At 41.2% G+C, this 25,883-nt stretch overlaps 1 protein-coding gene across 13 annotated transcripts in view; it reads left to right on the top strand.

Annotated features, from left to right (window-relative positions):
- The window catches only part of lrrfip1a (leucine rich repeat (in FLII) interacting protein 1a), a 42,914-nt gene that overhangs the window by 5,681 nt on the left and 11,350 nt on the right, over nucleotides 1-25,883 (top strand). For 7 of the 13 annotated variants that reach the window (XM_069154950.1, XM_069154949.1, XM_069154938.1 and 4 more), the window contains exons 2-13: nucleotides 12,187-12,273; nucleotides 18,295-18,312; nucleotides 18,455-18,526; nucleotides 19,998-20,039; nucleotides 20,752-20,802; nucleotides 20,968-21,003; nucleotides 21,762-21,821; nucleotides 21,892-21,933; nucleotides 22,050-22,106; nucleotides 23,210-23,269; nucleotides 24,373-24,456; nucleotides 24,931-25,008. In XM_069154950.1, coding sequence (XP_069011051.1) covers nucleotides 12,187-12,273; nucleotides 18,295-18,312; nucleotides 18,455-18,526; nucleotides 19,998-20,039; nucleotides 20,752-20,802; nucleotides 20,968-21,003; nucleotides 21,762-21,821; nucleotides 21,892-21,933; nucleotides 22,050-22,106; nucleotides 23,210-23,269; nucleotides 24,373-24,456; nucleotides 24,931-25,008 — 687 coding nt within the window. The other 6 variants (XM_069154948.1, XM_069154947.1, XM_069154940.1 and 3 more) reach the window with 5 other exon arrangements.

Raw genomic sequence — 25,883 nt, 5'->3', positions numbered from 1 at the left:
AGTAACAAGCTGATGTTGACTTAAAGAAAACGGGTTCGTTCAGAACACGTACATTTCCTCTGAAACAACAAAAAATACATTATATAGAATAAAAAAACAAAAAAAACACCCAACATACCAACATTAAGTGCTCTGCTTTAGTCCATCAGAGAGCTGTTGTGTTGACTTGTGGTTGTAGTCAGATGTGATTATTTACCTTTAGGCACAGTGTCCCAGCTCTTCCCCTCAGTTTGGTCTGATATCGAATATCACAGTAACGAGAACAGTTTTGGAATTTGGCTAGAGGCAAACTCTGTTTCTTCAAAGCTTTACATATTCTGTCAGTGTGAATTAACCCAAAGATCACACCCTGCTTCATGTGTAAATGTTGCCGAGTCTGTTTATGTGAACATATCTGGTCTGTGAAAGTTGTTAAATGGACCTTCATAAAATTTTGACTCGTAGTTTAAGAGTTGTTGCCCTAAATGTCAGCCATTCAATTCGATTCAATTTTATTTATATAGCGCCACATCACAACAGAGGTTATTTCATGGCACTTAACACATTGAAGTCCTTCCAGCATAACTTTACAACATTAAACAGAGAAACCCAACAATTCAACAATTCCCATATAAGCTAGGAGGGGAAAAAAACCCTCCTCTTTAAGGGAGAAAAACCTCCAACAGAGGGAAGAAAAAACTCCCTCTTAACAGGAAGAAACCTCTGACAGGACCGGGCTCAGAGGTGGTCGGTCATCTGCCTCGACCGGTTGGGGTGAGAGGAGAGCAGAAAGAGAAAAGGACAGCATAGAGATACAAGAGAAGAACTGTTGGTGGAGACGACAAGCGCAGAGCAGAGACATGCAGCTCCATGGCGGGACATCTGCAAAAGAAAGAACAGAAACTACACGAGCGAAGGAACTGAATGGAGACAACAGACGATAAGAAGAAACTATGGGAGAGAAAAAGATGGTGAGGTGTGAGTCAGTTAAAGAGTAGGAGGAAAGAAAAGAAGCTCAGCATGTAACGAGGTCGCCCAGCATCCTCGGCCTATAACAGCATAACTAAGGGTTGGTTCAGGTCTACCTGAGCCAGCCCTAACTATAGGCTTCATCAAAAAGGAGCGTTTTGAGTCTAATCTTAAAGCTAGAGAGGGTTTCTGCCCCTCGAACACAAACTGGGAGCTGGTTCCACAGGAGAGGAGCCTGAAAACTGAAGCTCTGCCTCCCATTCTACTTCTGGAAACTCTAGGAACCACAAGTAGACCAGCGTACTGAGAGCGAAGTGCTCTGCTAGGATTATATGGTTCTATAAGATCTCTAAGATATGATGGAGCCTGGTCATGTAGGGCTTTGTAAGTCATCAAGAGAATTTAAAATTCTGTTCTTGATTTCACAGGAAGCCAGTGAAGAGAAGCTAAAACTGGAGAAATATGATCTCTCTTGCTAAATCCCATCAGTACTCTTGCTGCAGCATTTTGGATCAGCTGCAGGGTTTTTAATGAGTAATTTGGACATCCTAACAACAAGGAATTACAATAATCTAGCCTAGAAGTAACAAACGCATGAATGAGTTTTTCTGCGTCACGCTGAGGAAGGATTTTCCTGATTTTATTAATATTACGTAGATGAAAGAAGGCAGTTCTGGAGATTTGCTTTATATGGTGTCTAAAGGACAAGTCCTCATCAAAGATGACTCCAAGGTTCCTCAAAGTTTTGCTGGAGGCCAAGAAAATGTCATCTAGAGTAACTAAGTGATTAGAGAAAGAGTTTCTGAGGTGTTTAGGACCAAATACAATAACTTCTGTTTTGCCTGAATTTAGAAACAGGAAGTTTTTGGTCATCGAGGCCTTTATGTCTTTCAGACAGGCTTCAAGTTTTACTAACTGATTAGTTTCATCTGGTTTTATAGAAAGATATAGCTGAGTGTCATCTGTATAACAATGGAAGTTAATGCAGTGCTTCCTGATGATATAACAGAAGCATGTACAGAGTAAAAAGTATTGGGCCTAACACTGAGCCTTGTGGAACTCCATAACTAACTCTTGTTTGTCTGGAAGACTCATTGTCGACATGGACAAACTGGAATCTATCTGATAAGTAGGATTTGAACCAGTCTAATGCAGTTCCTTTAAGCCTCGTAACGTCTTCTAATCTCTGTAATAAGATCGTAAGATCAATCGTATCAAAAGCAGCACTGAGGTCCAGAAGAACAAGTACAGAGACAAGTCCATTATCTGAGGCTATTAAAAGGTCGTTAGTAACTTTCACCAGAGCTGTTTCTGTGCTACGATGAACTCTAAGCCATGAGTTGCAGAGTCAAAACAAATGGTTGATATCCTTTTGATAAATAGTGGAGTGCAGTCAAGGTTATTTACTTGTGGTGGATAAAAATGTTGTGTTTGTTTTAGTGTGGCACGAGAGGAAAGGCTGTGGGGCCGAAGGAGCCGGTGGTGCAGGCGGCATCGGCACTGCTTTGGGTGCAGCTTGAACTTTTTAGCCTGTTTGTTCATTAGTTAGAAAATGGAAATAAAGATGTTTCACGATCTAAGAAAATACAATTTGACTTGTGTTGTCGGCCTCTCTGTGTAGTTCAGACTAAAATGATCTGTTGTAGGGTTTACCATGAATTTTACTTCACATAATGATACCCCCCTTCGGGATGAACTGTAATAATCTTTTCTTTAGTTTCAATATCAGATGACAAATATTTAACGTGTCCCGTAGTTCTGACCAAATAAACCGTCTTTTAATTTTTGCTCCATCATCATCATCATCAGCATCATCACTGGTCCAAAACGTTAATTTGTTCATTACTTTACTTTATAACTAATTGCATGACAACTTTTCCCATCAGCCTTAGCTGTGCTTCGTGCTTCGTGCTAATGTAGCATGCTAAGTAACACGTAGACGGTGAACTTTTCAAATATGGCACCTGCCAGAGATCAGTGTTTAAGCACTGGCATTGTAAACATGTTAGCATGCTGTTGTTAACATTTAGCTCAAACCAAGTACAGCCTCACACGGGTGCTTTCATGACCTAGACTCGGACCAAATGCCAACCAAAAATGGTTTCCTAGACCACAGTAGAAAACAAACACAGCAGCCATGGAGGGATGTGTGCTGCCGTGCTCGTTGCACTGAACACCATGATATGATAAGAACTCCTGCCTGAATGAGGAGTTGACGATGTTCTGCTTGAGGACTCTACAACACAGCAGGATGTGAGGTGCTCTGCGACGGCATATCTGCTTGGACTACGTTCAGGGCCCAGTTTAAATCTGAAGTGTTCAGCTCTGCTAATTATTGACAGACGCTGCTCCGGGCTGAAATGTTAAAAGTAAAAATCGATTTCACCATCCTTACAAGCCTCACTGTTTGCTGGGCATCCTGATCCCTGTTTGATAAATGGCGTTGCAGTAACACTCGCACCTCAGCGGCGTGAATAACGGGCAATTTGACGTGGAAGATGTTTTCAGACGGCTGTCTGTTAAACAGGCGCAGCAGGTGATGGCTTTGCTTGAACCTGTCAGACAATGTTGATATAAATTTATCAGATTTTGTCAGTTTACTCAAAAAAAGAAAAGAAGATTTGTAAGAGAATGGCATTAAATATAGAAGAAAAATAGGACCGATAATGGTTGAAAATTTGATGTAAACAAATGTATAATGAAGAATTACACTGATAATATTTCCACTGATAGTGTTCCTCTGCCGTTTAACCCCAGTTATCAGTACCAGACCTGTGATTGTGCATCAGTGTGTCTCCCTCCACAGCAGCTGTTGATAATCTGTTTTGTCTGCGTGAATTTAAGTAGACAATCTAAACTGGGGATTAGCTTGCCAGGTTGGTTCTGCTTAGTTGTCAGATGCTCAGTGAGGCGTCGAAGAGAATTGAGTCTTTAGAGCGGCTTAGTCTGAGCCTTTGATGGCGAAGAAGAGGAAGCCCACCGCACAATCCCCTCTTCGTTCCTACAGTCATCCGGGGAAACGAGCCAGAAAGGCCTTGTGCAGCCGCGGCCGAGTTAATCTTTAATGCTGGCGACAAGCAACACGCATTTGCACAGTGACAGCCAGCAGTCAAAAACCCACCCTGAATAAATAGTGACGTTTTCTAACTCTGTCCCTGTCCAACATAAACATTCAAATTCATTTGGATGCTTGAATGTGCTTCACTTTTAAACCAGCCATTTAGAGTTTCCTGCATTTCAGTGTGAGTAAAGCAAATAGCTGTAACACCCAGAGTTTGACTGTTAGTAGGTTGAAGTTTTTCCAGTGAACAGCCAGTATGCCATGAGGTACTTAAACAAACATTAATGTACCAAACAATCACTTGTGTGTTTCCTGATGTGTTCACTGCATATATACAGAAAGTACGGCTTTCTGCTGGGCTCCACTCGCCTGACTCATGTCTCCTTAAAAGGAAGTGGAGTCTCAGTGCGTGTTGGTTTCCCCTTGATGACATCACCATGTGCAGATTGTTATCACAAACTCCTTCCTGTTTATTCAGCACAAAAGACTTTCTTCCGAAGTTCAGGGAACAGTAGGGTGGGGGGTGGGGGGGCTGGGGTGGGGGGGGCAAGTGCAGCATATGACAGCTTATCAAGTCAGGTATGCTGAGGGTGGCGGGGCACTTGGCTGGTTGGCCAAGCAGTGATGGTGCTTCACACAAGTAAAGACAGTGTAAGATCCTAAGATCGTATGTGCAAATTAAAAGATCCTGAGAAAGTTCCTATGCGACTAAAGTGGCGACGTTTCGGTACCTCCAGGCATACAATAGCTATTCAAAAGTTAATTATTTATAACAATTTCTCATCCTCCTTCTCTTCAGTGTTTTGAGGATATATATTTATATATATATATATAGATATACTTATTTTTTAGATAAAACATGTTTTCCTTTGGGGACAATTTGCAGCTGGAAAAAGGTAGTACGTTACAATATATCCAATTGAAGTTATTAAACTAGTCAGCATAAATGTTTAAAATCACTGATATAATATCGTGATGACGTCTGTAAACATGGTTCCCAAAGTTAGAATTTTGGGGAGCTTTTTCTGTTTTTTTTTTCGGTTCGATGAAAAAGAATCTTAACTTTTTGCTCATTGGGTGCAGTCGAATGGTTTGAGAATATGGTCTCAGTCTGGTTATAAATGGCCATTGTTGTAGTTCGTTTGTGGTCTGAAAGCAAACAGACCAACTGAATTCAGCATTAACTTGAAAGCTAAAGCTAAAAAGATACCCGTGGACCCGTGGACCAGCGTTTAAATGGGATCCAGTGTGGTGAACAGAGAAGATCCTGCTCTGGCTGCAGAAGTCCCTGTGATGAGAAAATGAACTTCGTGTGAAATTGGTGCGGCGTCCTTTGAAGAAACAACCCTGTTCATGGGCCCTTGAGCAAGCGACACAACCCTCCCCTTCTTAGGTGTCACTGTCCAGAGGCAAAGAGTAAACAGTATCTGGAAGAAAGTGTGTAATACCTCAAAAGTAGCATGAAGAAATAAATCTTTTGGAAGTAAACTTGTCATGAAGAAGTCTCCTCCGTAACCGATCTTCTGTTATTCACTGCGCTCTCAGAGCTGCATTGTGTAACTTCCTGTGAGGTTTTGCCTGCTCCCATCATGCCTTGGTCCTATTGAGAGTTGCAACACAAACTGCTGCTGCTTGAAGCTCCCTGATCAGGAAACAACAAACGTCTTATTGCTTCCACAAAGAAAAACAAGGAGGGCCCCACAGTGCAAAACCAATTGGAAACATGTGGGCAACAAACCAAAATATCTTAAACAGCTGTCGCACATCACAGGCCTGTTATAACACCCACAAAAACCCAGTGTCATGTTTATTGACTTCCTAGTGTCTGTAATTTAATGTCTTTATTGGGAATAATGTTTATATCCTAAGCATGAAACTCTTTGTTTGTACCTCCCTGTACCTTAAGTATGTGGAGAGCCGCTACCCCCCCCCCCCCCCCCCCCCGACACTGTAACGTAGCATTGGATGTCTTCACTGTTCAACTCCAGCTGCCTTTTTATTTTTAGAAATGTCTGAAGCACACTATTTATTTTATCCCTGGCCCGCAGGAGTGTGCACAGTTGCTAACCAGTTTGTTTGCAGTGCTGAGCTCCACAGCTGTTCCCTGTGACTGTGGCTTTTTACTTGAATAACCTGTCGTTCAAGGCGTTTCACAAACGCGCAGGAGAAGGACGAGCCGTTATTTGTTTTATTGTTAAGAATGGAGCTTTGTCAGTCAGAGGTGATGTTGTACTGAACAACATGATATAGATTTAGTGATTGTTTTCTCCTTCAAATATACGTTTAGGGAGAAGGGTCGAATATTGTAATTCAGTCAAGTACATCTACTAATTAAGACCTCAATGCTAGACTATATAATTAGCCCTCCAATGATAGTGTAAACAAAAACACTACAGGCATCACACAAGTGTACTTGATGACATGGCAGCTGTGTTAGATTGCAGTCGATTGTACCGGTGTATGTCATAAATTGGCGACTGAATGTATCTTGGAGTGTTTGAGGAAATGGGGACAGGGCCATTAAGATGGAGCACTTGGCCTCCAACTACTGTGTTTTTAACAAGCCGGTACGGCATCAAGAAATGCAGGACTACACTGAAAATAGGTAAAAAGCAGATACATTTTGTCACTGTAATATAATGACTGTAAATATAGATTATCAACAGAATACCAGATTTATTCAAGATAAAGAACAAAATCCTTGCTGATTATTTGAGGAGGTGAGACTGATTTATTATTGTCTGAGGTTGTCATCAGTTTATGGGAGATCTCTGTCCATCCATGCCTTTTGTTGACATATATTGATATGCGATGTATTGATTGGTCAACTCTTTCATGTGTCTGTAAGACTGATATCAGTTAACAATAATTTAAATTAGAAAGTTGAGAGATTTGACAATATTAGCCTATATTTAAATTTTATAAAGATTTCAGCGCAGTCTTTAAAAGCTGAAGGACTTTGCTCCGGTAACTAAAAAAGTCCCAAATCTTTCATGCTTGACTTAAGACAGTCAATATTTTACTGCTGCTACAACCACTGACTTGCAGGTCAGCCGATCCATCTCCACGACAACTGAGCAACTTCCACCAGCTAATAAAGACAACTCGATGAAATATAGACTTTGAGGTGAGATTGAGTTGTCAGTGTACCACTTCAAAAGTCAAGAAGGAGCTTTGGTGCTTAAATTAGATGATTTTTTTTTTCTTTAAAAATGTAAAACTTTTTAGGTTGTCATTATCATGAAATATCAATAAAGTACTTAACCTAAAATAATAGGAATTTGACCATTTAAATCTATTGAAAAACGATCGATTGAAAAAATAATTATACACTACTGTGCTTCAGCCCTGTTCAACTTCTAAAAAGAGTGACATTAGTTGTATGTCTAATCTATTCCCGAAGGCTGGTTAAACATTTATGGTTTGTACGTTTCTCTGAGCATATGTTGAATCATGCTTTGGCAAGACTTCGTCAGAGTTTGGAAACAACGGCTTGATTTACCCGTTTCTGCTCCGTTCAGTTGACTCATGTCCAGAATGAGCTGAGCCTTTTTGCAGCCACTCCCTTTCAGGCTACATCTGGGCAGTTTTTAAGGTTTTGCAAAGAGGAAACATGCTTCTTTTTTTCTTTTTTTCTTCTTAACCCAGCTATTAATCATCACCCTCAACTGGATGAAATGCAAACTGTGTGTGTGAATTCACTTTAGCCGTCCCACCTCTTTTTTAAACGCAGTTAAACCTCTACTTGGTCAGAAATCAGAGTTATTTCTGTGTGCTCTCTTTGTCCCGCCTGTCAGCACTCGTGGTCATTAAAATACCCGTCCATTTTGGTTGCTGAAGACTGGCATGAAGGGCGTGGGAATCCAGCTCGCTGGAGACAATCAGATCAGGCTGGCATTTAGGTCTGGCGGTACTTGAGGACTCCAGAGACTGTCAATAGACACAAGGGATCATATTGACAGAAGCCAGGCCAATAAATATGACCTGTGTATTCACTTCAGTATTTTCAATGTACAGTTTAGGGTTGGGAAATGTAAGCCACTGTGTGAAACATTTGAATGTGATTGAAGCATTACAAAATTCGATATGAAAGGTTTTGTTTGTCGAAAGTTGGGAATTTTTAGATTCCTGTTGACTATATTGATGGAAGCCACTTTTGTAATGAAAAATTAAAATCTTGTATACCAAATATATTTGACTGTAAGGCTCTGTTCACAACCCGCTGTATGTCCAAGTTGTAAATCTTGTCGGAGCATCCCAATTTTGTTGCGACGAACTGGCTCATTTTCTCTCAGGAGGGCAGTCACCCCGTTGAAACTGTGCTGAATTAGAACAGTTTTGATATAGTCCATGTAGGTCGGTATAAATAGCTGTAAAGGAGTCTGTCTTTTGGCCTAGTTAGATGCATCTAAGATAACATACTCAGGTACAACTTGTGGAAACACAGATGATGCAGGGTTTCAGTTTCGTACAGTGATGGACTTGATGTTTTTCAGTAGCTTAGCTTCATAACAAACTAGTGGCTGTATGAGTAAAAGCTCTCTACCCTCCAGCTTGTTTTTACATGGAGCAAGTAAGTACCAGTGCTCAGTCTTCTTCAGAGCGAAGAAGTGATGGTAATGGAGGTTTTCAAGAGCTGTATTTATGTTGCTGGAGGCCAAAGAGGCCGACGTAATATTATTCCTCTGACACTGCAAATCTGTCACCCCTGAAGTCAAAGAAGATCAAATGTGTTTTAAGAGCGTATGATTAAGTGCAGTTACATCAGATACACTGTTATTTTGAAGGTTTTTTTCATGTCTGAATGCCACAGGCAGAAATGTTGAGAATCCTAAGGACAATGAGCAATCATTGACATGGAGGAAATACCACTTAGGCAGGGAGCCACCAGGAAGAGCTATTTTCTGGAACACCAGTTGTTTTGTAGAGCTTTTTGGGGCTTCAGGTGGAATATAATGTTGTACTCTGAGGTGTCTAAAGTAATGTTGCTTGTGTTTAAAAGATTTTACTCTGGACTATTTTTTTTCTTTCTTTTTTTTTATTGTCCTGGGATGTGTTGCAGAAGATTCTTAGTGCACACACAATTCCCCACACGGCAAAGACCAGCTCTACTGATGCAGAAACAAACCTGCTGTTCCAACATTTTAGGCCTCCATTGCCCATTTCTCCATCTCTAAGTCATATTAAAGTGTCTAGAATGTCGTGGAATCTAGTTGGGAGGTTGCCGATTACTACCAGGTGAATACCGCTCGGCTCCCCATTTCCTCCCAGCCATGTGAGACAACTTGCCGCTACTGTCGGCGCTCAAGAGCTCTCAAGAGCTCTCAAGAGCCCCATAATGCTTGTTTGGTTTGTCCACTCTGTGATGCTGTAGAAACATGGAGGGCTCTGTATGAAGTAGGGAAGGGTGTTTCAAGGAAGAAACACTGTTCGAAATTCGAAACTATTTCATTAATTATCGACTATACTCGGCATGTTTTTTTTTCAGTTTGCACCGTGGCGTCTAATCTCTCAGCACCACACAGTTTTACCTGCAAAACGTTTCAATTCTGGTAGCAACATGTTCTTGTTCTCTTTGTTGTTTAATGGCAGCTGGCAAACAGCTTTTAGTTGGATTACCACCACCTGGTGATAGGAGTAAGGCGTTATAACCAGGCGCCGGTAAAAACCAGGGAAATTAGGAAGAACAATGGACACGTAAACTAATTGACCTTTTTATATTTCAACGACTATTTGAAAATCATTCTAAAGTAATACAAAACACGTGATCCTTAGTTTCAGGTGATTGTACACTGAAGAAAACAGTGTGAGTTATGAATATTATATTCCATTTCTGCCCTAAATCCTACATACAGTTCCAAGCAGATGGTCATTGTTTAAATAAATCTCCAGGCTTCATTGCTTTATAACCATAGTTCGTATTGTTTGAAGTGTGCTTGTGTGTATTACCTGCAGTAGATGGAGGTCAGCACGTCCCAAGTTCAGGAGAACCAGGCAACTGCAGCGGCACAGAAACTAAGCTATGGACTCTTGTGGATTGAGTTTATGTTTCCATTATATTTAGAAAGTGTTCTCCACTTTACCTTGCCATCAGACAACACCGAGGTCACCAAAATGTCCAGAGACATCCCTGGGTGTTGTCTAAGACGATGGTACTACTTTGTATGATGTCGTCTTAATCACAATAATTCGTTAAACTAATTATTGTAAGGCCATAAAAGTGTTGTACAATTTTAGCCTTGGTTTAGCTGCTCTTTGGGTAAAAATAAAATGTGAAAATACGGACAAAGTGTCATACAGATGTATGAATGGAGGTGAAGTTGGGTAGAGACATGCACAGACTTATTTCTGTTATTTGATATGTTTTCTCTGAATTGGAAGAGGTACATGAGGTATCTCAAAAAGAGAGTTGTTTCCAAGGTGATACAGACTTTGACATGTTTTACTTTGTTGTTTTTGGTGATGAAGCTTTTAAATAAATGCAAGCATGACTAACTGAGTCATGAACTGAAGTTTCTTAATCTTGTATGTGTGTGAACATACTTTTCTTTGAAACCGCCTCATTTCTTTGTGTTTTCCTGTTACTCAGTCATGGTGACTGACATCAGGGGAAATGCATTAGTGCAGTGGTGGGAGTCATTACAGTCTCCCCGCCTAGAGGCTGCAGCCTCACTGTGCCTACCACAAAGTTAGAGGAAGGAAATGCTTACACACACTTCTGCACTGCACACACAGACAGTACACACTCTGAGAGAGGTCCTTTTAAGGAAAAGGCCCTGGTCGTGGCCTGAGTGCTAAGTGGAGCAAAGGCAAGTTCCTCAAATACAGAAATGTAAATATATGCACACATTCACACACTGTTGCGAAGGGATGCCCGCATGGGTCTCGAGATTCTCACAAGATTGTGGACTTCTAAAAGCGGTCCACAAGATCTATTCACAGTTTAAATGATACTTGATATTCTGTGTTTATAAAGTGCTGGTAACCCAAATCCCCACCTGTGGTTTGAATCTTCAATTAAATGACTTTACTATTACCGATGTATCGCCTCCAAATAGGGCTGTTAAATTGATCCTAATAAAATCCCGATCTAGATTCAACTTGGAATTGTGTTTTGAAAAGTAAACGACCATGTGAAAACAGACAAAGGTAACAATATTCAAAATAATCCACTTTCAGCTATCCAAGTGCGTACAAAATCTCCAACGTTGAGCAATATTTTACTTTTTCGATCTAATTTTTAAATGACAACGATTGTCGCATTTTCATTGAAGTCATCGGCCGCATCAAAACAAACACTCCCACTTTCTTGCTCATCAAATGACAACAATGCGTAACACCGTGATGCAGAACAGTGGATCTGAGCAGCAGAGTAAACAGAGCGAGAGACACCGACACAAACGCAACCCTCAGAAAAATACTGGTTTTAAACGTCAAATAAGAGACAAGAGACTGAAGCTGGTTGTGTTTACCTTTAGGGATTCATTAAGCTTAAAACAAAGTGTTCCTTTTCTGTTGTCCAGAGTCGATATGCAGGTATCCTGCCAGGTTGTGCCCGCCCGCTGAGAACTGCATGCACCTCACAGGACCGCGCACAGCTGCAGGGAAAACTACAGACATTGTAAAGATTGGCCTGCTGTTTAAATACGATGTTATCGTCTCTGACAGGTTCATCAATGATGATAAATGATCTGACGTCTGTAGTTTTTATACATTTTGAGTCATCAGTGTTTTATTAGACTCGGTAGCAGCATTTTATTGACATGATTGATACGGAATTTACAAGGTTACCTTGATTAATCTCAATATTTATATAATTCATATTTTACTAGAATACTTTATATCCTATCAGGCACCATTACATTTTTAGTCGTCTACTGTATCAGGTAAATGAAAGCTAATAAATATAAATATTGAAAAAAAAAATCTTCAGTGAATTGTGACCTCAATTTTAAAATATAAATTAGTGAATCGAATTTAATCCCGAGTCATGTAGCACTACTTCACAACAATGTGTCAGAAATTTCTCACGGACTCTGTTGAGGAATGGCACCTCCGGTCACAGCGTGTTCAGCTTTTATAGATGTCTGCCAATGGAGCCCAACTAAGTCTGCCGTTGTCTCACTTCTCTTTTTTTATTTTATTTTCTCTCTCTGTGTTTCTATTTCTTTCTTCAGGCCGAGGCCAAGCTTGCAGCGAAGAGGGCAGCCAGAGCAGAGGCCAGGGAGATCCGCATGAAGGAGCTGGAGCGACAACAGAAAGAGGTATACAAGTCACAATACACCATTATAAGGAGGCACCTTATGGGTAACTGTAAAGCCCATTATTACATATCAAAAGGCTGTGGCATATGTTGTCAAAAGTGGATGTCTTGTTAATTCGGATGCATTTTAAATGGAAGAATTTCCCTTTTTACACCAAACATAAAGTTCTCAACATTATTGGATGCAAAGTTCAGTATATTTTTCCCACTATAGATGCTATTGTCTACCACGTGGCTTAACAATGCATTGGCCAAAACAACAAGAGGATTTCAGCAGTGTCGTTGGCACTACACTTTCAGCACAGACCTAAAGCATGTCCTGTCAACATTTCTTTGTGCTCTTAAGCTGTGACTCTTTGATCCTGTGGGTTAAAGGTCACAGGATCTATCCTGTCTATCCTCAAACTCATTGAGGATAGACAAATGCTTGCAGTGACACAAGATGTTTCGTAGGTTTCTTCTTGCCTGGTCATCATTACGAAAGTCCAAGTTTTATACGAGTTCCAGGAGAAGGTCGTGTGGTCTGTAATATGCGAGTGTCGGGAGACGCAGAATCTAGAAACTTTCACTACAACAGTCACGTCCTTCAGTTCTATGAAATAATGTTGTTTGTTACCCCAGTGCATCCTGTGGATTTCATTTAAATAAATAGTAATGTAAAAAGATCATTTCCAAAACCCAAACTAACAAAGACTCTGAATCTTGAATGATTATGTTTTTTCATACAGGCCAGTTTAACATGAAATTCTGCGTAAAACAATACAAACACGTTGAATATATAGCCAGTAATGTTTAAAGATTTGTGTTTGTACAGTGTTTTCACATATACAATGTGTAGGAAGTAAGTGAACCCCTCGTTTAAGGTTTCATTGGTTTGGGAAACATCAAAGAGTTAAAAATTAGGTCCGATGGCCGAAATAAATGTGGATGTTTTTTTGTTTTTTTACAGTGCAGCATCCCGCAGTGAGGGTTCATACAGTAATGAGCAGGAAGTCCTCAGAGAGCCTCACTAATTACTCCTTCAAGAAGGGTTTGAACCTGTTCCAGTTAATCTCCAGGCCGAACTGAAAAACAATCTTTCCAACACTTTTAATGGAAACTTTGCAAGTTACACATTTAATTAGAGCTCTTCACAGCAGACAATGAGGAGCACTTTAACACCTCTTACTATACTATATGATTCATAAGCCTTACATTTAGTGCTTCCAAAGAAGAATACAACTGTTGTTTACATCCTGTTATATGTAATATATGTTTGAAGGAACATTTTTGAGTATAGATAGAAATGTAACCTAGAATGTTTATTTATTGTGGTTCTTTTTGTTAAGCTTTGCCTCTTAAACACATAGTATAACTGTAACTTCCTCCAAAAATTACTAGGCCTTAATAGGAAGGGACTGCAACATTTTGGCCGCGTAAAAGCCGTGTTGTTTTTTAATTTTGTATGTCCCACTCCACCAATATGTAGTGCAACAGTTAGACATCAAACGTACAGTAAGTACAAGGACCAAAGACAACATTTTGATGGAACCCTCAGCGCCTTCAGCTTCAGTGTTAGACATCAGCACTTCTGATTGGTGTTGAAACAGGTGAAGAGTGTGTGTTTGGACTGCAGGTCGGTGGTGTGTTACTTGAGTTTTTCTTTCCCCAGTTTTAGCACCTATCATCTGTACCAGGGGGAGTCCTGCTTTTCCTAGCTCACTATTCTTAGCTTGTAGTAATCCCGAACACACAAACACAGTCTGCCTTTCACCTGTCGAAACTGAACTCCTAAAAGTTTCCTGGTTCCTTTGTCCAGAGCTTGTTTTGAAGTTCAGAGCCCCCGAGCCTGTAATTACATGTAACCCAGGTGGCCACGGACAAAGATCTCCCTCAACATACTCGAGTCGGCCCTCTTTTGTCTCATACGATGTTCCTTGTTTTTAGGGTTAGGAAAAAAAAGTTTATGCACTCTGATCGGCGTCAATGGACATAGATCAATAATAAAAAATGATAATTAGCAATAGTTTTAACAATCAATTAATCATTTAAGTTACTTATAAAGCAAAACATTCAAACTTTCCACAGTTTTATCTTAATGGTGTGATGATCTTTGCTTTATGTTATAGTAAATTATGTAATAGCAAATTTTATATTTTTATATTTTGAAATGTAGGTCAGACAAACTTCGACCAAATGACTAATCAAGAAAAATGATTTGCAGAATGAGTTACTTAAAGTAGTTGTTTGTTGCAGCCTTACATCCATCACAATATGACACTTTTTGTGATGATATGATGTTGATTTAGAGTAAATGTCTGGAAATTCAGTTGATAAACTTCATATTTTGCTGCATTATTGCAAATATACTGTAAATCAAATACCGATAAAGCAGTGTTACAACTAAAATGTTGCTCATAATGGCCACTTTACCCCAGTTATCTTGGAAGAAGTTGGAGAATTGACAAATTTCTGTTATCTTATAACATGTATAATCTCGGTGGCCTACGCTTCTACCCTCGCCCTTTAAAAATGGCTACTTCACATCCCTCTAATCTATTTTATAAAGGAGCTTTATTGCTTGTCATTATAACAACCCCTTTTCCCATTAAGGTATCCTCAGATAATCATTAATCTAGCAACACTCAATTATTCAGCTATCAAAACACAGGTTGTGAAAAATACAGCAGCCTTGTGCGCACTCCCACATACTCACACACACTCACACTGGCCAGTCATACGGTCTGGATTAGTGGTCATTGTTAAGCTGAGTCTGGTCAGGATATGTGTGTCCCTTAAACCTTTTAGCCCAGTTCTAAAGTAGCTTAGCGGGTTACGCTCCCTGTTCCAGTCTGCAGCGTAACGGTTGTTGTTGTCGTTGCCGTATCGTTGACATGAGCGATGGGTCGCTGCGTTCACAGCCACCTTCGGGACTTCTGGATGTTTCCTCGCACACTGCAGACAGAATTTAGGAGTGGATTATTCGCAAAAGCTTTGTAGCAGCGGATGAGAAGCGAGCGGCTGCCTGCGTTGCCCTGAGCTCAACTCTCAGCGTTGTTCCGTCTACATGACCGCCCGCGGTGCTACCTGCTGACTGCTCAAGGATGCGACCTTTCCTGGTTCCCTGAGGGCGGCAGGACGGCCGGGCGTCGGCTGTCGGGGAGGGGGCTGAGGGCCACCCTCTCCGTGCGCCCGAGAACCCCTCCGGTTCAGAAGGTGAGCGCGGTGAGTCGAACAAAACGGGCACAAAACATGTAGGCTGATTGTGTAACTGGTTTGATGAATGAGCTTATGACGGGTGCCGGGCTCATTCGCTAATACAGTGTCCAGACACATAATGAGAGATAAGTAAGCGGACAAGATACCACCAGTCAGTTAATAGTCTGTGCATTGGTCATATTTGTGCCACGTTGTGCTCAATTCTCTCATTTCTGTTGGTAAAAAGAGAACTTGTGGTCAGTGCAGAGTTAAAAAGTCAGAGCTCGTAGGTAGATGGAGAAGCGGGTCAAGTTTCTAATGTTCAAAACAAAGGAAGTTATGGAAAATGTGGTCATCACTGCACTGACAACGGTAATAATGCATCAGAGCTTCCATGCACTCCGTACCATTTATGGCAAGATGTGTTCATGAATAAATCTGACCTTTGCAAGGCAATTTCACCTCCTTGGAATTTAGGCTGACTTTATTTTCATGTCTAGTCAGCAAATGTTTTAGTATAGTGACTCTTTATTTCAGCAGAGCTATAAATTAAGCAAGGGGAAGAGCTTGTTCTCCGTTGATTACCTCAAAGTGCTGTTGCTGCTAAACTGAAGCAGCGGACGAAGAGAGGTCTTCCGCAGATTGATTTCTGATCGCCAGAACACGCAGACGAGGGAAACGGTAGTAAATCTGGATTATAGCACTGGAGCGATGGGGTGGAAAGTTCAACGGTTCCCTGAGTTCCCTGGTTGGAGGGCGTGTGTTGGAGGGCGTGTGTTGGAGGGCGTGTGTTGGAGGGCGTGTGTTGGAGGCGTGTGTTGGAGGGCGTGTGTTGGAGGGCGTGTGTTGGAGGGCATGTGTTGGAGGGCGTGTGTTGGAGGGCGTGTGTTGGAGGGCGTGTGTTGGAGGCGTGTGTTGGAGGGCGTGTGTTGGAGGGCGTGTGTTGGAGGGCGTGTGTTGGAGGCGTGTGTTGGAGGCGTGTGTTGGAGGGCGTGTGTTGGAGGGCGTGTGTTGGAGGGCGTGTGTTGGATAAACATCTTTAATCGGGCTGTAATCTCCTCAAACGTTCCACTTTTATAGACAAAAATTGCCCACATGTGACGGCGCACACACCGGCCACATGAAACACACATTGAAATAGTCACAGGACTGTCTGGTTTGATTCCTTACAACCAGAACCTCAGACTGAGCTGTTGTGGGAAAGTAGAGAGTCTCAGTCCTTTGAGTAACCCCACTAAACGTTCCTTATAATTACTGGCAAAAAAGACACCGAAAAAAATACCCTATTATTAGCTGTACCCGCTTATCCTTTGAAAGGTTGCGAGAATTTGATGTAGTGATGCAGCCGGGGGAAAAAACTAACTTTTATTTGAACATTTTACTGTGTAAAATGTACTGTAGCTTTGGGGTGGTGAAGTAAACGGAGTCTCGGCTGACTACGTGGTGGCCAAGCGAAAAATAGTCCAGCAGCAAGTAAACCCCTTTAAAACCACAAGTTAAACTTTGTTTTTTGTGCAGAACAAACAATCAAGATTTAATCTGTAATATACTGAGTTTGTGCTGGAAAGCAGATTTTGTAACCTTTTGACTGTAACCAGGTGGGCAGTTTCCCTCCTGTTTCCAGTCTTGATGCTAAGGCTAAGATAACCAGCTGCTGGCTGCAGCTTTATTTTTACTGACATGATGACGCACCAGATGGTTTGTTACACAGCACGGTCTGACAAGTCAGACTGGAAACTGTTTGGAAAAGGGCAGGTGATGTAAAAAAAAAAATACTCTGCAGGTGAACCATCGGTCTGTCACCACTGGGCTAACAGGCTAACTTCAGCCAATCAGATCTACATTGTTTTCAATTAAACGGTTGCTTCTCGCTACTGTCACACCTAAAACCCACCTGTAGCGGTCAGTATGGAGCTCGCAAGACACTGATTGGTCCGTAACACAGCTGGTTCCGGATCAGACCATTGACTGTATATAAAAGTGGATGTAGCTTCCAGGTCTGAAAAAGAGGCCAATGCGTAAATGCCTTAAGCTGCAATACCACTGGGGGCCTCTAGAGGTCGGCTCCAAAGACTCCCATTCAAGTACTCTCATAGGTTTCCAAGTCAACAACATTTCTCCGAGATATTTCAGTGTTGTTAGCTAAACTACTCCATCTTATTAGTTTTCTGGTGGTCCATCTAAAACTAGTCCCGTCATTAATTAGGAAAAGGTTTAAAAATCAGTGTTTTTGTGGGCGTGTCTGTTTGATTGACAGGCCTGTGCTGAAGTCAGGTTACAGCTATCTGTGGGCGGGACGCAGTATCCTCAGGTTTCCAATCAGATTGAGTCAGATTCACCACTCGCTTCCACAAACTTCCATAACTGGACAGTTTAAGAGAACTATTATGATTCATACTCGATGTCTCTGGCTCCTCCTGTTCCTCAGCAGCCTGTATTTCTTGTTTTGAAGAACATGGTAGATTAAAACCACCCACTGATTTTGGTTCCGAAAGCCAGGGTCTGTGCCGGGGTCTGTCCGAGGCCAGGTGTCTGTCACATGTCTCAGATCATGGGACACCAGCCTGTCTGAAAGTGATACTACAGCTTTGTGCCAGGGACACCAGCCTTAAAGAACCATGGGAAAATCCAGACAGCCCAGTCTCATAGATCTGTAAATCTACAGTGAACTTGTGTTCCTGGGTCAGTTGCTCTCAGTCTGTCACATTCCTGACTGTTTTTTTCTGCACGCTGTCTCTTTCCTGTCGCCATCACACGTCATCACTTTTTAGGCTGATTTCCTTTCTCTCTGTTTCCATGTTTGTTATCTTCCAATCGTTCTCCCCTGCCCTCTTCATCGCTGTAGATCTTTCAGGTGCAGAAGGTAGGCCTCCTCTTCCTCATCCTCATCTCTACCTCGGACATTATTAGTTTGAAGTAGTTTCATTGAACAGCCCGGCGTGTGCTTCATATTGATGGACCTGGTTACCTGTTTTGTCTTGCCCTCGTTTCTCGTCTCTCCTTAGAAATACTACGGCTTGAACACCAAAGTAGACGACCGGGTGGACAACAAATGGGGAGATATTGAACAATGGATGGTACAGTTTCTGTGCTGTGACACTAAAAACACACGTTGTGTGCTGCTTTGCCTCTGTACGAGCTTTTATTTCTGTTCGTTGGAGGATTTTACGGTCTGCCCAGTCTGCGTTTGAATTCCACATAATTCCTGTCGAGCCTTTTTTTTCTTACAAATGACAGATTATAATGGATCAAAGCTCGGCCATTAATGATAATCCACTTATTCAAAGGACCAGGGTGCCTGTTTGGCTTCGAATCAGCATGACCATCTGCCCCAATGGTGTGACACTGCATGTGATTTACTGTTGAATTCTCCACTTAGTTTGAATTGTAGCTGATCATTAGAGAGGTTCAGCACAGCAATGACGATACCTGGTGCAACTAACCATGATGTGTTTTAACTCATTTACTTACCCTGCAAGAGGTGATAAGACTTTATGCTGCAGTTTGGTGTCATCAATAATGAAATAATAATAAGCAGCAATAAGTTTGGACAGTCTTTGCATGTTGTTGATGCTAACTGTGTGTGTCAGTGGTGTGTTGGCTGGATTCCTGGTGGACTGTCGTGGTTTTAAAGGCATAATGGGTAATTCTTAGGTCATAAAAATTTGATTTGATTTGTTAGTGTCTTGGTTTAACGTATGGATTCAAATGAACCACAAAGCAGGTGATTTATTCAACAGTTTTCCCTCATGTGGTGTCGAGTCCTGCACAACAAAGTTAACACACTCTCCATACGATGGTGTTCGATTTATTTATTTATTCAAACTTTTTATGTGGTTTGTTTGGTGGAATGAAGACATGTTTAATGAAGCATGTTCTGCTTTTATTTTTACTCCGTTTTTGTTGCAGCTACAATCTGTAGTAGCAAAAGTAAAAACGACAACAATCCACCTCATCACAGAGGAAATGTCAACAAACCGAATCCCCGATTTTTCTGCATCAATGATGCACTAAATTTAAATTATTGTTGCTCTGCTGCAGATCAAAGAATGCGATGGGCTATTAAATACGGTTCAACACCAGCGGTAGGCTGAAGCAGAGCTTATGTCCTTCTCAAGTTATCAGAAATGTTCTGACTTCAACATGAAGGACTGCAGACAAATATTTCAGGAAGCAAAGAGGCAAAAGACATCATCAAAGAGAGGTTACGGATCAAAGATTCGTTCAAAGGCTGCGGAGCTTGACGAATACAGGAATCATCCAAAATACACCTGGCTGTCTGAAGCCATCCCTAACACGTACATGTGCTCATTATCACACCTGAAATGACATGAAAATAACAGATCTTTATTAGTTCAGGCTGGACAGCATGACATCAGACTGACCTCTAACGTCATTTAGTACCTCGAGCGACAGCTTTTTCTTCCTCATCCATCTGTCTCGTTGACCTCTGACCTCTCTTCTCCTTCACACCCTTCATCCCTTCTTTTCTCCATCCTCCTCCTCCTGCTCCTGCTCCTCCTCCTCCTCCTCCCCTCCCTCTTCCAGGAGGACAGTGAGAGGTACTCACGTTCTTCACGGATCCAAACGGTTTGTAGCCCTCCCATCTGTTTCAATCTCCTCACACGTTTCCCTCCGTAATCCTGTCGTCTGTCAGTCGGGAAATATCCGATTACTTGAAAATGTAAATCCTGGAAGACCACAGCAGGGAGCAAAACGGTATTTAATGTTGATTCAGGTTGCTAAAACCAGCAGCACGATGCCATTAAAATAGCTACATCGAAAACTTGTATAAAGCAAATGTTGAAAAGGTGGTCAATATTTCCCTGAGTCGAGGAGAGAGGCCTTCATTTATGAAGGTATTTTTGTGTCTTTATTATGCAGGCAAAAAAAAAAAAAAAAAAAATTTTGAGAGCAAATTTCTCGCTGCAATCAAAAATCAAGTTTATAAGTAAAAATATCTAAACTGAAAACATAATTATTTGCATTGCATTACATTTCTTTTTTACCCGGCCGTTATTAGTGGCTAGCATTTGATCTCCAGGCCAACAGACTCCAACGTTCTTTGAATATTTATAGTTTTTATTTGATAATGTGCAGCACTGCAAAGCGCTGAAGAAAAGTTTTAGATGTCGTTTGTTGTTGTTTTAATATTTTTTTTGTGTTTAAATGATCTCAACTTGGAAACTTGAGCGAGCCGCTGGAACTACACAGCTCTTTGCAGCTCGAGGCCGTTGTTGACGTCAACCAAACATTTGTGTCCCCCTAACCATCCATTTCATTCTCTCGTCCTCTCACGCAGCTCTCAGACGAAGATGAGCGGATGTCAGTGGGAAGCCGGGGCAGCGTCAGGGTCAGTATGTGAAAAAAACAAAACAAAAACAAAAAACGACTCCCTTTCAGTTGTCATCACTCAACTTTTTACTTTTTTGACTCAAAGACCGACCTCAACTGAATACGCTGCTGTCAGTGTGGGCAGAACGTTTTTGGTGCTGATGTTGTTGTATCTTTTGCACAGTCGGATGTTGATGCCGTCGGGGCTTATGGTGGAGGGGTAAGGGTCGACACACAGCGTGGAGGGATTTCTAACCCCGCTTGTTGAAGATTTGTTGTGAATGAATTGTTTTGTTTTTTTTCACTAACAGCTGTACGAAGTAGGAACACCAGTCGCATCTTACATTTCCCTTTAAAATAGAAAGTATAATTGTGAACCAAACATAAGAATTAAATGAATTTCAGTTGTAAAACACATTGAGTTTTATCTTCTATGCCCTAGAAGCAAGATGCAAGAAAACCTTGGGCCTTTTATGGTTTGTAATTTGTCATTGAGATGGAAAATTTGTGACTAAGGTGCTTAAAATAAAGTGCTGCAAGATGTAGGAAAACAATACGTGCATGTGGACTAATCCGTGTCTGGTGTTTGTGTTCGGCCGTGTGCTTGTTTCTTCTGTTGTGAAGAAACGTTATCAACCTGAGAATCAGTCAGATTTCAATGAAAAGAACATTTTGTATTAAAGTGTTTCTCCAACCAAAACACAGTCTGCTCTATTTCAGGCTCTGTTATGTCTCTCAGTGTCGAGTGCTGTTTTTTCCTGTGCTTTCAGTCTTCGTACGGATCATTCTGCTGGAGATCTGGCGTAGTGGGTTTAAATTAGCCGGATCAGTTTTTGGTCTGTGCGCCGTGAAGAGTCCGTCGTGCATGCGTGGGCTGTGTTGTGTTTGGGTTGCTCGGCCTCTCTGGTTTTGAGGTGAGAACAGATTTGTCCGACCTGCCTGGTTTTACACTTCCCTGTCTCTTTGTCTCCCACTAAGGGCTCCTCTTTACATAAGAAGTCAAAGAAAAAGAAGAAACATAAGCACAAAGACAGAGACGTATGTAAACGCTCAGACTCGATGTCCGACACGGAAAAGGCATCCTCTCATTCTTGTTCTTTGTTCGCAGAGGAACGGCTGTGACGACGATTACAGCGTCGTGTCCAGCAGGGTTAGTAGCTGTGTGTCCGACTGATTCATTAACAGCATGAAACCACCTGCAGAAGGAGAATTTAGAAAGAAGCCGCGTCCCATCTTTAATGACTCTCCTTTCTCTCGTGCTGTCAGAGCTCAAGACTCAGTGATGAAAGCAGAGCATCTCGCTCCTCCAGGCTCGACCTGACGGTGCGTGTCGGCCACCTCCGATCAATATTAACCAACAGCTTCAGGCGTTTTCTCCAAAACAGTTTTGAGCATGCTTTTTGTTGAGGGTCTGTCGACACCGTTGTTTTCGGGGCGAACTGCAGAGAGTGAAGGTTGTTTGACTGTGACTGTGGGCAGGCTGAAACAGGATATCATATGTTGCCATGGTGCAGGAAGCAGAGAGGAACATGTTCTAATTATTATAATAGTCTGCTAGTAGAATCTGAAGAGACTGCTTTGTCTTCATGAGTACTAAATTTCAAAATTCCCTTTTCTGCTCTACACTGGTTTGTACAAAATTATTTAATCAACCAAAACAAAAGCTCTAATTTAATTTTTGAAGACCAGTAATCCATAGAAAAATCAAGACGAAAGAATTGGAAAAGCAAAAAAGGAATCCGCACTACATTACAACATCTAAACGAATAAATAGTGAACATTTTTTTCACTCAATTTTTACATGGCAAACATTATTGTTACATTACATTACATTTCATTTAGCTGACGCTTTTATCCAAAGCGACTTGCAACACGGGAGCAACTTAGGGTTCAGTGTCTTGCTCAAGGACACTTAGGCATGTGGACAGGAGGAGCTGGGGATCGAACCACCAACCTTCCAATTAGTGTGCAACCCAGTCTACCAACTGACAGCCTCCCATATTGTACCTTATAGTTTCAGCCTTTGCAACAAGGGTTACATCAAACTTTTTATTAAGGAATATGGTAGTTTATATCTAACATTTATATCATTAACTTTCATATTAAAAGATTAGGGCTGGAAAATGCATCAATATTATATCAATATCATAATGCGAGACGAGATATCAACTTAGGTTTTGCATATTGTATTCCAGTAAAGTGATGTAATTTTCGGGAAACTTCTTTTAGCTGTTCTGTTATTTGCCTTTATTCACATTACTGATGATCATTTATCAAAAGTTACCTTTATAATGTCTTTATCGCCAAACTATAACAGCAACATCTCAATATAACAGCCTACGTTGTGCCCTTAAGTTGAACCGGGTGATGTTCAGGTTTCGTACCGGCGTGTTTTGATGCTCTGACCTGTGCTTCCCGCCTCTCAGAGCTCCAGACTGAGTGACGACAACCGGGTGTCTCGAGCCTCCAGATTAGACCTGCAGCCGGTGGGTGGCGCCGCACCACAAACCGTTTGTTGTCGAAGCACTAAACGCCTTCTAAAGTTGAACAAAATGAGTCGTATTATCAGCTGCTTATGACCTCCGAGGGGGTTTTAATGTGTGTTGCTGAACAGTTTCTGATGGGTGCATGTTTTTTTTGTATCTTTGCTGTACTGAATCTCTGGTTGTGAGACTCTGGGTCTCTCCACACAACAGTCTTTTCTTTATTACATTTTGGAAAGCATGTGGATTGCTGTTGTTCTTCATTGTACTAAAAACAAGCTCCACTCATGACTGCTAGAAATGAACATCTGTGCACTATTAGGGCTGACACCATCATGAAAATGTTGTCGACGGTCAATTGTCATCAAAGTAATGCTGATTAACGATTGAATTGTCTTTTCCTGTTCATTTTATGCCACTATTAAAGTATAAATATACAATTGTTATTTTTATAGCACTTTTCTGAACTTTACAAAGTGCTTCACGTAAAAACAAGTCATAAAACAAACTATAAAATCAGACAAGCTATAAAATCCAGGGGCACAGTAGTATTATACAGTAAAGCTATGACTGTAAGATAAACCGCAAAAACATAAAAACCAATGCAATGACACGATGTCATTAAAAAAGCACCAGTCAAATAATGTGGACATAGTGATGAGAATATGACGTTTCTACCAGTTTCATGAAGCTGTTTTTATACAGATGAATGGAAACGATTCTAATAATTATGCAAACTAATTGTGATGAGGTGATAATGTAAAATTTGTGACTGAGAAAGTCCCTGAAAGCATAGTTATGGGTTAAAACGGTACAAAAATGAAAATGTATTACTATGAAAACATCCTGAAGTACTAGTTTAATTTGTTTGAGCATGTGTTTGTGTTTTGCTCCACATATATACAGTTATAGTTGCACTGCTCCTCACTCACTGCTGCACTTCTGAGACAACGTTGTTTAAAGGTGCAACTCGGACTTTTTTATAAAAAGTTGTGTGACTCTTTCAACATGTGGTTCCTGAACCTCTTGTTCTGTTTTCCGCCTTCGTCTCCCTCTTCCTCCGACCTCGTCACCGTCACTTCCTTCTTCCTCTCTCCTCACTTCAGGCCTCTTATGCTTCCTCTGACTTGTACAGCCTCAATGGTCTGTCCTCCTCCAGAAACCCAGGTTCAACTTTCAATGGCTACCAGGTCCGTATACAGACAAACTCCAGACAGCGAGACATAGACAAACACTTGGAGAAAAAAAACACGTACCTCCTTTTTGCGTTATCAATTATGAACCATCATCATGCGAACGTCCTTCTCTCTTCCCCCATCGCGTCCCTTTTGGTAGTTCTACAGGTCAGATCTCCCAGCAGCTCTATCGTAGGGTTGTTTCCCTTCATTTCCAGCTCACCTTTTACCCACTGTACCTTCCACTCACTGTTAACGGACACCTGCGATTCTTCACTCACAGCCGCATGAGCGCCCAAAAACCTCCTGCTGGTTTTCCGAAGAGAAAAAGACTCGTTTTGAATCAGGCAGTCTGCACATAACAATCATAGGAATATCACTGACGTGTGTGTGTGTGTGTGTGTGTGTGTGTGTGTGTGTGTGTGTGTGTGTGTGTGTGTGTGTGTGTGTCAGAAATATAACTTAACTTAACGTGTTTTTTCTCTGCAGCCTTTACAGTTCACTAGTTATCGCAGCTCCGGCTCCAGAGCCTCCAGCAGGGCCAGTTCAGCCCGCGCCAGCCCCGTGGTGAGCGCTCCCTCCCCAAACACTCGGGTTTAGGATAAATCAGCCCGCATGTCACGTGTGTACAAGACTTGAACGTAAAGGCTACGTGATGCTTTGGTGCCACATAATGAATCAACTTAACGGCACTTAGAGTTAGACATTTAGTGGATGATTCACTGTTTGACACAGTGAATCATACTGAGGAATCAGTTCTGGGCGCTTGAGTGACACATAGTTGGCATCACTTTCTCTGTGTGGAGAGTAGAAGCAGGTATTTCCTGGTGAACCTGTACAGCGCTGTATGTTTAGAATGTCATGTCAGTAAATCACAGATTAAAGCTGAACTCCCTGCAAGTAGCAGAGGTCAAGAAAATCCCTTAAATATCTGAAATAAGTAAAAGTAAGTAAGGTTCGCAGCCTGTGGTCATCAGAGCAGTTCACTGCGTTTTGGATGAGCTGCTGTTCAGTTTCTGATCCGAGCCAACTGTCAGCAGCAGAGAAAGCTTTCACTGACGCTTATCAGTCACAAAAACACTCCTAAAATATCATTCTTTTATATATTTAGGTGTGCAGAGATTTATAAGCGAGTTTATGAAGCATTTTACTACAGCAGAAAACTTCAATCTAAATCTAAATATATTTTTTATCTACATTTTTTTATGTTTTTATATTTATAGGATGTGTCATCTTTTTGTCAGTTTTTTTTAATCTTTTATAATTATCTATCATTTAAAACTGCACTGACCAGTTTCATTGTATTATATACAATGACAATAAAGGCTTTCTATTCTATTCTATTCTATTCTATTTTATTCTATTCTATTCTATTCTATTCTATTCCAGAGGTATTTTAAAAGTCACCGCACCTAAATTATCTGCTTATATAAATTCTTGTT

The sequence above is a fragment of the Embiotoca jacksoni genome, unplaced genomic scaffold, assembly GCF_022577435.1.
Source record: "Embiotoca jacksoni isolate LCO1_2020_lvr unplaced genomic scaffold, fEmbJac1.0.p SCAF_2, whole genome shotgun sequence".
NCBI classification, from domain to species: domain Eukaryota; kingdom Metazoa; phylum Chordata; class Actinopteri; family Embiotocidae; genus Embiotoca; species Embiotoca jacksoni.
The sequence above is the reverse complement of the archived record's forward strand: the minus strand, read 5'-3'. Positions and strand labels throughout refer to the sequence as shown.